General features: G+C 41.0%; 1 protein-coding gene across 1 annotated transcript; it reads right to left on the bottom strand.

The window, feature by feature from the left end:
- Positions 1 to 699: 699 nt before the first annotated feature.
- Positions 700 to 15,467, bottom strand: LOC115590361 (myelin-oligodendrocyte glycoprotein-like). The gene is made up of 3 exons (XM_030431711.1): positions 15,419 to 15,467; positions 2,750 to 3,082; positions 700 to 713 (listed from the first exon to the last, which is right to left on the bottom strand). The coding sequence occupies exons 1-3, from the start codon at positions 15,447 to 15,449 to the stop codon at positions 700 to 702; spliced, it is 378 nt and encodes a 125-aa protein (XP_030287571.1). The 5' UTR covers positions 15,450 to 15,467.
- Positions 15,468 to 15,883: the final 416 nt, after the last annotated feature.

Raw genomic sequence — 15,883 nt, 5'->3', positions numbered from 1 at the left:
ATCTCAGCTAAATATACTATATACTGTATATTCAGCACTTTCAGATTATTTGTGTAGTGGTATGAGGCATCACTGCCTTATTAGACTTAGTTTGGCTGCATCACGGTCCCTCTGGCTTATTAGCCAATCACTGCTCTTCCCAAGGGGATAAAAGTGGGCCGTGTCCCCCCTCCTGACCTCTCGCTTCCTGCCTTTTCGGCCCGCCTACTTCCGGGTCGTCGTATGTGCCGCTAGCGCCCGAGCACAGGTAAGCGCACATTGCCGTGCTGTTTTTTTGTATATTCGTCCGTGTTTCATTTAATTAAAACCGTCGTTCCCTAATAGACTTGGCGTCTTCACCGCGGTCGAGCCAACTGGTCAGGGGCTGCTTATTGCTGCAACCAGAGCATTGGTGAGTGATGACATGCTTCTGCCATTTATTGCTGTAGCCAGGTGCTAAGCCCCTCTTCTGCTCCTCTCCCTCTAACAGTCTGCTGGTTGTGTGCTGCATGGTGGCTGTCTTCCCTGCTACGTTTGGTTTCTTCTCCCTCTTTGGAAGGGATGCCAATGCACTCTGACTTATAGCTGGAACTGTAACGCTAAGCTAATGCTAACTATAGCTGCGAGCACAGCTGATTAATCACGGCTTTTACCGCTGCTACCTTGCTACCGCTGCTTCGCCGCTGTCTGCCGCTGTTCTGCTGCTTCGCCGCTGTTCTGCTACTGCTGCTTTGCTGCAATGTGCAATCTGGCAAGGTTTGGTTTAATTGTTTATTTATTCCCTGTTTAATGGTTGAATTTCTGTTGTTAGTTTGATCAATTTGAGTTAAAACTGTTAAAACTGGTTAATTGTTGAGTTGATATCTCTGGCCAGACACTCGTTTCTTTTGTTTGTTTGGTTGATTTATTAATCTAATTTGACACTTTTCAGTTTATTAATTGATCATTTACATGTGTGGGCACGCATTATAAAAGATTGTTTTGTCCTTAAATTTGAGCCCCTTTTAATCGTGTTTTCCGCTCCCCTTTAGTGCTGAAGGCTGACGGTGGTGGTGGTGGTCCCCTGTGTGCTGTGTGATCCCTTTTCAAGATTTTCTTTGTTTGCACGTCACGTTTTGCTGTGTGCGTGGGGTGTTCTCCTTTTTCTTTTGGATGTCACTTCCCCTACCAAACCCCTCTTCCAGCCGGTAAGCCTCAGCCTATGTCCCCCTTTTTGGTTGGGCTCCCTTTTTTTCTGTTGCATTGCCAATCTTGTGCTGATCTTTTAAGAATAAAGTATTGTATATGATCATTGAACGCCGTCACTCTCCCTCCCTGAGTGAACGAACCTGAGTGTCCTTTTCGTTTTGAAGGTAATAATTGACCTTTAGTACGGGTCCTTGGGCCCTAACCCAAGGTGGCGTTGTTGGTATCTGGTGTATAGCGTAGTAATGGCCCTCGTGTCGCCACATTTGTATAAATATAAGAGTTGTTTTTAATCTGATTGTTCATCAAATACATGAATTTCAAAAGTGCTGATTCAGCTCTGAGGCAGCATGTAATCTGTAAAGTAACTAAAACAGTGTTTTCAACAAATGTAGTGGAGTAAAAAGTACATATTTGCAGAAATCCTCCAGTAAAGTACAAATAGCTCAGAAGTGTTCTGAGGTCCAGCAGTGGAAACGTTGTCAGAGGTAATAATCCTGCTGTGCTCATGTCGCCCTCTGGTGGTTGTTTACCAGAACATCAGTGATGAACTCTGATTGTCTGACAGGAATCTTCATCTGATATCTTATAATCTGTTCTTCATGTGTTTCTGTGAAGAAAACATGGTCCTGCAGCTGAAACACACTGATGAAGTGAAGATGACACAGATCCACATTAAAGACATGTTGGACTCTAAAAAACACTTAAAATATGAAAGAATGTCCATTTATTAATTCATTAAATCATCTTTTTATTTTAAAAGCTTACAGCAATAATTAGTATATGCAATATGTGTATATATATTTCACTTTTGGTGTGTATTGCCATCGAAGGTTTGGTCTTAAATTTCATATAAAGTGGCATTAAAAGGTGTTAAAAGTGTTAAATGTGAGTGTTTCTATCTGTAGACACTCTGTAAAGGTAATGATACATGTTGTTACTGCAGAGACCTGCTGTCTCTACATCTGAGGTTGTATTTACACTTTACTGTCAGAGTTCAAAGGATCTAAACCACATGTTTCAGTCCAAACCACCATGTGACATCACTCTGACATCACTCTGACATCATCACTGATCAATAGTCATCAATAGTGAGTGTGTAGACTGTGTGTGAGAGTCAGAGTGAAGAAGAAGCTGATGAAGCGTCCTCCTGTCTTCATCCGTCCTCCATCAGCTCCTTCACCTCCATTTAGTCTCTGATCCAAAGTCACATCAGATCAATAATCAAAGATTGACCAACAGACCGATCAAACAGATTGATCAGCCATCAGAGGAGTCGGATCAGTGGAGCTGCTTCTGTTCCTGATGTTCCCTGCAGAGGAGACAGGACAGTTAGACAGAGACAAGCAGCCAACCAGAGACAAGCAGCCAATCAGAGACGAGCAGCCAACCAGAGACGAGCAGCCAACCAGAGACGAGCAGCCAACCAGAGACGAGCAGCCAACCAGAGACGAGCAGCCAACCAGAGACGAGCAGCCAACCAGAGACGAGCAGCCAGCCAGAGACGAGCAGCCAGCCAGAGACGAGCAGCCAGCCAGAGACAAACAGCCAATCACAGACCTCTGTTCTGTATCTTCATACTGACCTTTGACTTTCAGCTCCACTGTTTTCACTCTCAGTCTGTCTCCGTCCTTGTTGTAGACTTCACACCAGTATGTTCCTGTGTCTGTCTCTTTGGGGTGTTTCAGGGTCAGACTGAGGTCTCCAGTCTTCAGCAGGTCTTTCTTCATCTCTGTTCGGTCTTTGTAATCCTGGTCCTGTTTCTCAGGCCGGTCAGATCTGTTCCCATACAGGTGGACTGTACTGTATGAGAGTTTATAGCAGTCCCACTTCACTGTAGCGTCCTCAGGCAGGTCAGGTGTAGTTCTGAAGGGCAGCTGGACAGACTCCTCCCCCTCCTCCACCTCCACCTGACAGTCTGAGAGGAAACAAAGCACAACATCAGCTGTACAGACAGCAGCAGCAGTTTTGAATAACTTTATTGACTGATTACAAAGTAGTAGAGAAAGCTGAAGGACAGAACCAGATGAGAGCAGCAGGTAACAGGGGACAGAAACACAGGAAGTAAAACCAGGTTTTCAAGGTGTTGGACATGATCAGAGTCCTGATGGTGTTGTGATGTTTTGTCCCTGTGGTCTTCACAGTAATGTCTCATCTCAGTGTTCAACTGCTGTTTGTTGCTTCTCTTTGTCACTTTCACATTTCTGGACGTCAAATTTAACATTTTCTTTGATCAACTTCTTCAACAGGAAGTGAAGATTTGTTGAATCAGCTGAGAACTGATCATCAATCAATAACTGATACAAACTATTAAAGCTGCATTTCTTTGTTCTAAGTGATGAAAAGATTTGTTGTTTCTTTCAGCTCGTTCCTTCAACTTTCTTCTGGATCAAATAAAAACATCACATTCAGATCAATACTGTCAACTCTGATTGGAAATCAATCAGCTGATTGATGTCAGTCAATCAAAAAACAACACGGTCAATAAATGAAGATTCACAGAATCTAAATCATGTCAGTCAGGTCCAAAGAACAGCTGGTCATCAACAACACAACAGAACACATGTTTATAACACCACACACTGGAACACTTTACACATCTTTCAGCATTCTGGAATCATTAAAATCTAGTTTTAAACCAGTTTCAACATTTTTACAAACAGTAAAACAGCATCATCATCCACAGCTGTCTCTGTTCTGTTTCTTCTGCTCAGATACACCAACATCTTTGTCCTCCACACAATGAAATTAAGAAGCTGCCATTTGTCTTTATTTCTCTGAGAGGACCTGTAGCCCAGAATGAACTTCTGCTTCAAACAAACTCCCCAAATAGTCTGAAAACATGTTCCAACATCACAAACAGAGGCAGCAGTGGACAACACTCCATGAAACAATGAGAAACAGTCTCAGGATGAGACAACATGGACAGACAGGACTCACATCAGAGTTAATGACAGAGACAAACACAACACATGACAGCTGATGTCATAAAGTGGACCATACTAAATTGTTGGTGATGAGAACTCGACCTCTGTTGGACATTTTTGTTTTAATCCACTTCCACCTCGCTAGACGACCTTTAACATTCTCCCAGTTATGAAGAACAAATGAAGGATCACCTAAAAACACTCGTCAGTATTTCAGCCCCCGTCTTCCAGATCAACCCTCCAGACACACTGAGCTTCTTCTCCACTCCACCAACACTGACAGCTTCACTTTGTGACCAACAAACTTTAACAGTCAACAGGTAGACGTCTCTTCCTGGAGCTTTCCCACTCTGATGCTCTGCAGAGCAGCATAGAGCTCATCAGAGGAGAGAGCTGCTTCCAGCTCTACATGACTCTGCTGCTCAGCCTGAGGAAGACCAGTGTAGAAGCTGAGAGACGCTGCCTGCTGCTCTCTGTGCCCACATTCAAACAGCTCACTGGAAAAGTTGACAGCATGTTTGTGGATTGCAGTGTGATCAGTCAGCAGCTGCCCAGTGTCAGACCTTAAACTGTGAATGAACCTCTTCTGTCCATTCTTACGCTCCAGACCAAAGAACAAGTGTGATGGAACATCCATCTGGGCTACAGTCTGGAAGCTGGACCGGACCAGAACCCCCTGAGCTGAGACACCCAGCAGGAAGCTAAAAGAGACTTTTTAACTTCAGTGTCTCAGTCTGGTTCTGGTCTCTGGTGGTCTCAGCTAGGCAGGGTGCTGCCAGGGATTTAGGGCCCCATGAAAAGAAATCTAATTGGGCCCTTGTTCAGGCCGGAGAAAACATGTGATGCTGTTTTATATAAAAGTGCATTTTAATGCTATATTTGACTGTCATTCCCATATTAGTGAAAAGAACAACATGACAGTTACTTGGTTACTGCTCACTGTCTCCTTGTTGTCCTGCAGCTCTGATTTATCTCCACAGCTGCAGACTCACAGCTGCTGGCTTTGGATTTGGGCTGAATAAATACAGATATGAGGCTGTATGGTTGTTGTGATTTCATCTTCTGATTTCCAGAAAATAGAAACATTTCTCTGATTGTATTGAGTCACACAGTCTGCATGCAGCAGAAATGTTCTCCTCTGTTCTACTGCAGAGCAGGAAGGTGAGAGTCCCAAACTACTGACCAAACACTCTGTTGTAGTCAACTATATTATATATACACATACATATGCTCTTTTTATTTCACAACTGTTTAATACATGAAAATCATTCTGACATAAAGATGGATTATAGGCTGTTTTTATTGTATATGGGGATGACAGACAGACAGACAGCTGCTGCTGCTGATGAAGATGATGATGATGATCTTGACGTATCTGTTCGACTAAATCTTATTTCCTTGTAATAGTAACTTTGAGTCAGCACTTAATGAGGATGAGATGAGGATGAGGAACCTGCTGCTGCTCAAACTGAGAAACTAGATTCATGCTGTCTGACTGCCTTCAATCTTTACAGCTGCTGACATTATTATCAGCTTTAACTGTTCTTAAACTGTGTTAGCTGTGAACTGTGCTCACCTTTCTTTACAAAGAAATGTGTGAGGAGTTGTCTTCCTCTCCTTGCTTTCTTTCCTTTCTGCCTTTTCCTTTCCTTTAAGGCTCCCTGGTTTTATTTTCTTGGGTAAAGACATGTTGATGAGCAGCAGCCACTCCACTGTTAAGCTGTTTGGACTGAACCATTCTGTACTGTGAGGGGTGAGAGGGGCCTCAGACAGTCTCCACTCTTTATTTATACAGAGTAAAGTCTCTCATCTGATTTATTCTGCCAGTTTTAACTTAGTCATGACACTAATTACTTAAGCCCTATTCACACAGGACTAGTATAACCTGGGGACCTCCAGTAATCTGTAATAATTGTGGAGGTCGTCTGTGATCTAAATCCTGTGTGAATCTGCCACGTCTGTAATTTGTAAAGTAAAAATTCCACCACAAACTACCTGCCATATTTCACCCACCACAGAGGTCATGTGATGATATTAGTCCCGTGTGAATCGGCATCTCTGTGATTTGGGGTCGTTTTTTGTTTTTCTTCAGGTTTTTTGTGTTTTCCACCTTTTTCTGCCTTTTTTCCGGTCGAGAATTATGGAGGCTGTGTTGGGAATTATAAATGAAAGTTTTGACAGTATTTTGGGTGCAAATTCAGGAGGCTCATTGAAAAATCTCAAAAGATGATTAGATGGATTACATGCATGGCAGCATGCGGTAAGGAACATTTTTCTATCTTCCAACAGGCTCACCAGTTATTATATCAGGGCTCTGGTACGATTGATCCGGGAGATAATGTCAGTAAATTAGAGTTAAAACACAGACTTCACTTATCCTGTGTGAATGTGCCACACAAAACACAGACGTGGTGGGGTCATTTCTAAATCACTTGAGGTCCCCAGGTAATACTAGTCCCATGTGAATAGGGCTTTAGAAATAAAAAATAAAGAAAACAACATTTTTATCTCAGGCCTTTCGAGGGCCCCTCCACCACTGGACCCTGGTAATCAGTCCCAGTTGGACCCCTCAGCTGGTCTCAGAGTTCCTCCTTCAGACTCCAGAGCTTTTACTGAACTTATCAGGTCTTTGTGACATTCTGAGTGTTCTGCTGACAGAGTTTCCTGATTTGGACTTTTCTAAAATCCCACCACTGTTGTAAAGACACAAACTCAGATTTCATACTTTGGTGTTTCTTTGCAGTTTTTCTCCTCCAGTCAGGCCGTGTTAAAATGCCAACAGGCACTGTTGGTTTACATGTTATAAAAACAGAAGCTGTAACAAGTGAGTGATCAGAGAAGCCAACAGGGCTGATAACACAACTTTTAAACACATTAAAATGATGTTTAAAACAATAAAGAGATCCAGCCTGGCCACAGACAGTGAGTTATGTTCAGGTGTGTCCACACTCTTAAAAAAAGGCTTCATCAAGGTTCTATATCGAATCCTAAGGTTCTATATCCTCTATCAAAGAACCGTCTGTCTAAAAAGGTTCTATCACATTTCTGTAAAAAAAAAAAAAAATTTATTAATTGCTTAAATTGATGTGCTTAATGAAAAACAAGAGACTGGCAATGGAATAATTGAGATCTTGTTTCAGACAATAAATAAATGAATGAATAAAAAAAATAAAAAAGCCCTGCAAAAAAGTAACAATATGCTATATATATAATATATACAGCAATGTATTTACTATAACTGCTATATATAGGCTATAAGTAGCCTATAGGCTACATATACACAGCCTATATGTGCTTTCATTGTGTTATTTTGTATGTTTTTACCCCTACAATTTAACTAAAGAATGGACTTTTTATGATCTCTTCAATAGCTGTGTGCACATTCTGTCCATAATCGAAAAGTATATGATAAAAATATTAGATGTGTGTGTGTTATATATATATAGGCCTATATATAAACTATGTTATGTATGCTAAACGTGTAGGCCTATAGACTACTGAATTAATCACTCGCCCACTTTATATCTTTTATTTTTTAATTACAAAATCATTTTCATCATTTGCTGATTCTCTGCAGCTACATTCTCAGCAGGGGTTGTAGCTGATTCTGTGGTCTGTCCAGGGACCATGGTCTCTGGCACGGACCAGTGGTCACTACCACTAGGGGCGCTAGAAACACTGGTCGCGACCAGCTCCTCAGTGGTCGCGACCAGTTGCTCTGTGGCACAGACCAGTGGTCACTACCACTAGGGGCGCTAAAGATACTGGTCCTGACCAGCTCCTCAGTGATCTGCCCTGTGGTCCCTGTGGTCTGTGAAGCAGCTTTAGTATTTTCTCCCCTTTCCGGTCATTTGGCAGCACTGTTAGCTGGATAAATGTCAACGATCATAATCTTTTGTCTATAAAATACACTATATCAGAATTATCATGATTAATATTGTTATTATCATTGATTATGAAGATCTGTGTGGTCAGGACCAGTTGCTCTGTGGCAGGGACCAGTGGTCACTACCACTAGGGGTGCTAAAGATACTGGTCATGACCAGCTCCTCAGTGGTCGCGACCAGTTGCTCTGTGGCACAGACCAGTGGTCACTACCACTAGGGGCGCTAAAGATACTGGTCCTGACCAGCTCCTCAGTGATCTGCCCTGTGGTTTCTGTGGTCTGTGAAGCAGCTTTGGTATTTTCTCTTCTTTCCGGTCATTTGGCAGCACTGTTAGCTGGATAAATGTCAGAGATCATAATCTTTTGTCTGTAAAATACACCATATCAGAATTATTATGATTAATATTGTTATTATCATTGATTATGAAGATATGTGGGGTCAGGACCAGCTGGTCTCTGGCACAGACCAGTGGTCACTACCACTAGGGGCGCTAAAGATACTGGTCCTGACCAGCTCCTCAGTGATCTGCCCTGTGGTTTCTGTGGTCTGTGAAGCAGCTTTGGTATTTTCTCTTCTTTCCGGTCATTTGGCAGCACTGTTAGCTGGATAAATGTCAGAGATCATAATCTTTTGTCTGTAAAATACACCATATCAGAATTATTATGATTAATATTGTTATTATCATTGATTATGAAGATATGTGGGGTCAGGACCAGCTGGTCTCTGGCACGGACCAGTGGTCACTACCACTAGGGGCGCTAAAGATACTGGTCCTGACCAGCTCCTCAGTGATCGGCCCTGTGGTCCCTGTGGTCTGTGAAGGGCTTTTATTATTTTCTCTTCTTTCCGGTCATTTGGCAGCACTGTTAGCTGGATAAATGTCAGAGATCATTATCCTTTGTCTATAAAATACACTATATGAGAAATATCATGATTAATATTGTTATTATCATTGATTATGAAGATCTGTGTGGTCAGGACCAGCTGGTCTGTGGCAGGGACCAGTGGTCACTACCACTAGGGGCGCTAAAGATACTGGTCCTGACCAGCTCCTCAGTGATCGGCCCTGTGGTCCCTGTGGTCTGTGAAGGGCTTTTATTATTTTCTCTTCTTTCCGGTCATTTGGCAGCACTGTTAGCTGGATAAATGTCAGAGATCATTATCCTTTGTCTATAAAATACACTATATGAGAAATATCATGATTAATATTGTTATTATCATTGATTATGAAGATCTGTGTGGTCAGGACCAGCTGGTCTGTGGCAGGGACCAGTGGTCACTACCACTAGGGGCGCTAAAAACACTGGTCACGACCAGTGGCACAGTGGTCATGACCAGCTGCTCTGTGATCTCTTCCGTTGTTTGGACCAGTTGAGTGATCTGTGGAGTGTTTGTTTCTTTGTATTTATTTATTTTTAATACAACTTTTCCCTTTTCTCACTGTGTTAGCAGAATAGCCTAAATGTGAGAAGCCATAATCGTTTGTCTATCCAATGTTAATCTTAATTGTCTATCACATTTAATTGTCTATCACATTTAATCTCAAATGTTAACCTCCTGGAACTCAAAAACATATACTTATGCTAATATATATATAGCTTCCCTCAAACCTTAAGTATGAATATGGCAGAATATAATAACCCTTTTGTGTATCTGTGGAAGGAACATTAGTATTCCTATTTAGGCTACATGCAGATAGATTTATAGATTTAATTATGTTGAATATTAGTTTCTAAATTGGCTAAAATCTTTGTCCTGTGTTTTATTATTATCATAATCATGATCAACTAATTAAAGGCAAAAGTACAAAATCATTCAATGATCAGGAATTTTCAAATAAAAACTATCTGTATCAGTATAGGCAATACTGGCCCTGTAATTACTTGGATTGATACCAAAATTAGCAGTATCACCCACCCCTACCTTTAAACCAATGAAATGAAGGAAACGGTTGGTGATTCAGTTCATGACAAATCAGGAGCAATTTCCAATTTTAAAGCCAGATGTGATCGTATTGATCATATACCTATGTTCATTCTAAATCCACAATTTCTCATCAACACTTGAGAATTCGCTCCCATGAGTCTTTGCGCCATCAGCGCTCACTGTCTGCAAACGGTACTCCTCTGGTCGCTACACTTTTCGCTAGGATTCCCAGGCACATTCCGACAATCCGTCTTAATCTTTGCTTACGTTATTTTTTTTCCTACTCAAATGTTTTCTTTTATGCAGGCTACAATTGACATCCTGGTGAGATTAGAGGCTTTTTTCCAGATTTTATGCAGAGAAAATCCTTGGAACAATCATCGAGTGATCAGCTACATTTATTTGATATTAGTTTCTAGACCAAGATTTGATACAAAGGGTAATGTGACAAGCTTTTAAAATGCAACACATTGGTAAAGTTTAAACCAGTCAGGAAGACATGGACCTGCATAATCGATAGTTCTACTCATACAACTACAACTAATAATAATAATTTAATTATTGTTTCTCTGCTATCATAAAGAAGACTCCGAGTGCCAAAGTGCAAATCAAACAGACTGAAGTTATTGTTCATCCCGACTTCTATCAAGCTGTTGAACAGAACTAAAATTAAGCTGCCACATTGTCAGTGTTAAAATGTATAGTGTCTTCCATGTGTTGAGATGTTTTAATGTTGATTTTATAATTGTTTTTATGTCTGTCTGTTGTTGAGGTATGCTTGTTTCTGTGAAGCAACAAATTGTAGCACTGTGCACAAGGCAAATTTTCCTCAGGGAAAATAAAGCTATTTCTGTTCTATTCTATAATGATTTCCATTAATTGTAAAGATCAATAATATTTGACAGACAAAAGATAATTATTTGTATTTATTTATTTTTACATTTATTCAGCACAGTGTTGCCAACACAATGAGAAAAGGGAGAAGGTGTATTAAATGTACAATAACTACTCCAAAGACCACTCAGTAAGACAACAAGCAGATGACGAGGACCACAGGACAGATCAGTGTCTCTAGCGCCCCTAGTGGTAATGACCACTGGTACGTGCAAGAGACCATGGTCCCTGGACAGACCACGGAATCAGCTACAATGAAAGTACTACTCATACAACTACGACTAATAATAACAATTTAATCATTGTTATTATGATTATGAAATACTATCTATTAATAGTGATCAATAACATTGGATAGACAAACGGCTTCTCACATTTATTCTGCTATTCTGCTAACACAGTGAGAAAAAGGGAAAAGTTGTGTTAAAAATAAATACAAAGAAACAAACACTCCACAGATCACTCAACTGGTCCAAACAACGGAATAGATCACAGAGAAGCTGGTCATGACCACTGTGCCACTGGTCGTGACCAGTGTTTCTAGCGCCCCTAGTGGTAGTGACCACTGGTCCGTGCCAGAGACCATGGTCCCTGGACAGACCACAGAATCAGCTACAACCCCCTCTCTACATTCTCCTCGTTGGCATTTCATATTAACGGTGAATCCGACATGTGACTGTATCATTCATTCAGTATATATATCTCAAAGTGGAGGAGGCGGAGCCACAGAAACATACAGGTGTATCTAGCAGCCACCTGCTCTTCAGTCGGCAGGTGTGTTCACGGAGGATCACACAGTCTCGCGGTCTTTTGACTGTGACCGGCAGCACCGTCTTCACTGAATGTGCACGAGCGACGACGGTTCAGTGCCAACGGCTGTCTGGAGACTGAGCGTTTGTTTTCTGCCGTTACAGTTTCCAACGAACTAAAAGGTGAGTACAAAGTCCGACAGACTTAGAAACATGCATAATACCTGTTTATAAATGCTATCTGTTTTCATCATGGTGTTTAAACCGGGTAAGTGGCAAGTGCGGATAAGGTTACATGTTACGTTACCGTGGCTTATTGTGAACTAACGTTACAATAACAGTTAGCCTAGTTAGTTGTTAGTTAGCTAACCTAGCTAACCTAACGTTAGCCATCAGACTCCACTGACAAAACAGTAATTTAACCTCTCAGAATACAGGAGCTGCGTCGATCTGTGAGTTTGTTTGTGTTATAGTGTGACGAGCTAACCATTTGAAACACCAACGTCATTGTTATTGTGACACTTTTGTTAGCACAGGAGCAACTCCCGTACGTGTTGTGAGAGGTACAGTGACCGTTACTGGTTGAAGTGGTTAAATCAGCGCTGTAAAAACGACTGCAAGTATTACCAGCTTCATGTAGTCTCACAATACACAAAGTGCAGTGTAATGCAACGTTATATATGATAAGTATGAAGTAACAGAAACTTTCTTCTTGTCTTTTTCCCCTGGAAACTGTATTTCTGGACTCTCTCCACACTTTAACTGAAGGTGTTCAGTGTTTTCATGTAAAGTGGGACACTGCTTCATGCAGTGCTCCTACAGATCTGCTTCCTTCAGCACTGATGAACTATGAGACATTTTGAGTCTTTGTGTGCTCTGTGTTTTTAATGTGAATCAAAAGTAAGATGAACTAGCTTTAGTTTATTCTCAAATGTGCCTCATGTGGATCCCTAAAGCCAACACAGCCAGTAGTTATATTTAATATATGTTGCAAAGGGTTGAAACTGCATCACCTACTTTATAACTAATGTTTCCTCATTGTGTTTCATTTGTTATTCATCTGAAACTCATCTGCAATTTTAAAATGAAATGTAAAATGTGTTCATATCTCCTCCAGATGCTCCAAAGCTTCCCTCTGTGTCAGTGAGTCCTTCTGCTGAGATAGTGGAGGGCAGTTCAGTGACTCTGACCGGTAGCAGTGATGCTAACCCAGCAGCTACTTGTACCTGGTACAAGAGCAATGGAGATGGAGTGACTTACAGCTCTACTGAGATCTGTGCCTTAAAAGGATCAACAGTGGACATTAGCTGCAGCTACAGATACCCATCCTCTGTAAAGAGAGCTGAGAACAGATTTTGGTTCAGGACAGTGCAGAATGAGAATTATGTGGATCTGAAAAATGAAGCGAGGTATTTAAGTTGTGTGCAGTATAACTGTGGTAACAACGACTGCACTCTGAGAATCACAGACCTGAGAGAGAGCGACTCGGCTGAACAGATGAAACACACACTGTCATTTGTACAACATTATTTGTTCAAACTAAGAAATGGTAAGAAAAGAGTGTCTATTCCACTTCTCAAAATGTACATCAGCTTTCACAGTGAATGATGAAATTGATATTCAACAAAGTCTTTGCTGAGATTAAAATCTTTACCGACTGTTCTTTTGTTTTTGCTGCTTGCATTTAACCCGTCACTATTATTCAGTAACATTTATTGGTAATTCCAAATGTATGAGGATTGCCCAGTGATATTTTAATATTTAAATCTATCTATCTAATCTATTTTAACTGAAATTGAAATTTTGGTGCATGTGTTGCTAATATATTTTAATTACTGTGTGCATGGTACTTAACCTTGTTAAAATCACATATTAAATTATACAACTTTTTTGCAGAATCAGTTTTTGTTGGATATTTTTCCTTCTAGTAAAAATCTTTATTTTGGGGAATTGAAGCTTTTAAGTGTCAGTTTAAAGTGGAGCAGTTCTCACCAAGAAAGTTGTGTAAAAGCTGAATTGATGCACTCATTGACTCTATTTCAGCAGCTGTTATGTGATTTTGCCTGGTTTATCACTGTAATATTTTATATCTTGTAATGTAACCTACGATTCATGTTGTGTTTTGTATTGTTTTTATATGGTGCAACTACTTTTTGATGTTCAATACAGTCAATTTGAAACCATCTTTCTCTTTTTTCTTCAATCTGCAATAGGTTGGTAGTGGAAAAGGACTGACTGTATGTTATTTAGGTTTTAAATATTAAAGGTTATTGGTTATTTTATTGAAATTAGTAGTAATAGTAGTAGTCAATTAACTTCATATCATGGTAATTCTGTAGAATTATTTAACAAAAATGTGGCAACCAAAGCAGTACGGGAATAAAAGGTTTGGGATATTTATTGAAACTTTAAAAGGTTCTATATTGAACCATTTTGTCTCGCCACAAAGAACCCCAAGGATTCTTTTAAATGAACCCTCTGAAACGGTTCTATATAGAACCATTTGAGGGTGCCAAATACGTACCAAGCTATAGAACCCTTAAAGGTTGAATATAGAAGCACTTGTTCTTTGTGTCCAGGTGTTTTGTCTCTCCCCACATCACACAACTCCTGAGCCTCCATGAGGTGAAGCAGACGAGTGTGAGAGGCAGCGTGAGGCTCTGCATGGTTCCTGTCTGACCTGCTGTCCTCAGTACTGTTACAACCTCCACCCATAAATACATATTCCTCATTATTACATTTATCAATCACTTCATTTAAAACATGGAGAAACACCACTCTCTCCACTCCCACAGCCGGAGCATCAATATTAATAAACACCATCTTTACGTCTTCACACACTGCTCTCACTTTTAACAGACGGCCTTTAATAACTTCTTCACTTTCTACAGACTGAGGAAGAAAGTTTGTGGAAACAACAAGTCCAGCCCCACAACTGTTACTGGTTTGTGACTGAAGAAGGTTTCAGCAGTCCACTCTGTCCTCCAGTCAGTCTGGTTATCAGCAGGACTGTGTGTCTCTGTACCAAAATAACATCCAGCTTGTTGAGAGAACACAGCTGGAAAAGAGACGCCCTTTTCCCATCAGCCCTTGCTCCATTTATATTCAAGCTGCCTGTTCTTATGTCTCCCATAGCAGAGAAACAAGGTGTAAAACAGAAAAGAGTGAACAAAGCAGGAAAAAGAAGAAGTAACTATTTGACTCATTCATCCAAAACATTTCATCCTCTCAGAAGACACATAAACAGTATAATCAGAATCCTCCACTGTGAACTTCAACATCCAGTTGAACTCCTCAGTGTTGTTCAGAACCATGAAGACCTGCCTTCTGAAGGAGACAACATGTCTCAGGTGTGGAGGTTTACAGCCCAGAGGAATCAGTTTGACTGGAGACATTAACTGTCCGTGTCTCTCCAGTTCTCTCTGCAACATTTCATTACTAATGAACGGAGGAACTCTGGACAGAATGATGTTTCTGGCTGGATGAACCAGCGGTACCACCTGAACAAAGGTGTCCTGGATCACTACACCTCGTTCAACAACCGTGCTGACTTTATCAATACTGTCCAGAAAAATAACCACTCCATTGTTCATCCTAGATTTGGACTTTATACCGTTATAACAGACTATTTCACTGATTGCTGGACTGCAATCCTCCACAGAGCAATTAACAGTGGGACAGAGTTTGACTCTGTGTCTGTGTGTGAGCGTCTCCAGCTGAGGACGATTGATACTGATCCACTAAAACTACAGCACAGAATACTACTGCAGAAATAAATCTAACACACAGACACACAAAAGATAGAAACACACTCGCTCACTGAAATGCACACCCACACTCACTAAGAGAGAAACAGAGAGAGAGAACTGACCTTTGACCCACAGCTTCACATCTTTCTTCATCAGGATGTGTTCCTCCCTGTTGTAGACGGTGCAGGTGTAGGTGTCTCTGTCATAGTCTGTGGGGTATTTCAGGGTCAGACTGAGATCTCCAGGTTCCAGCAGTTTTCTCTTCATCTTTGTTCGACCTCTGTATTCACTTTCCTGTTCTTCAGGCTGGTCAGAACCGTTCTGATACACATGGACCTTCCCGTATCCGTCCTCCCACTCAACTTTAATGTCTTTTGGCAGGCAAACTGTGGTTTTGCAGGTCAGCTGGACAGACTCCACCTCTGAATCCACCTCCACCTGATAGACTGAGAGGACAACAAACCACAACATCAGCTGAACAGACAGCAGCAGGAACTGTGATGGTAACATGACCTCACTGTCTCATCCTTCTCTTATAATCCCAAACCTCACTGTTGACTGTCTGTCTCAACAGTACAGGGAGCTAC

Source organism: Sparus aurata, chromosome 10 (genome assembly GCF_900880675.1).
Source record: "Sparus aurata chromosome 10, fSpaAur1.1, whole genome shotgun sequence".
Lineage (NCBI taxonomy): Eukaryota > Metazoa > Chordata > Actinopteri > Spariformes > Sparidae > Sparus > Sparus aurata.
This window is presented reverse-complemented; position numbering and strand designations above follow the sequence as displayed.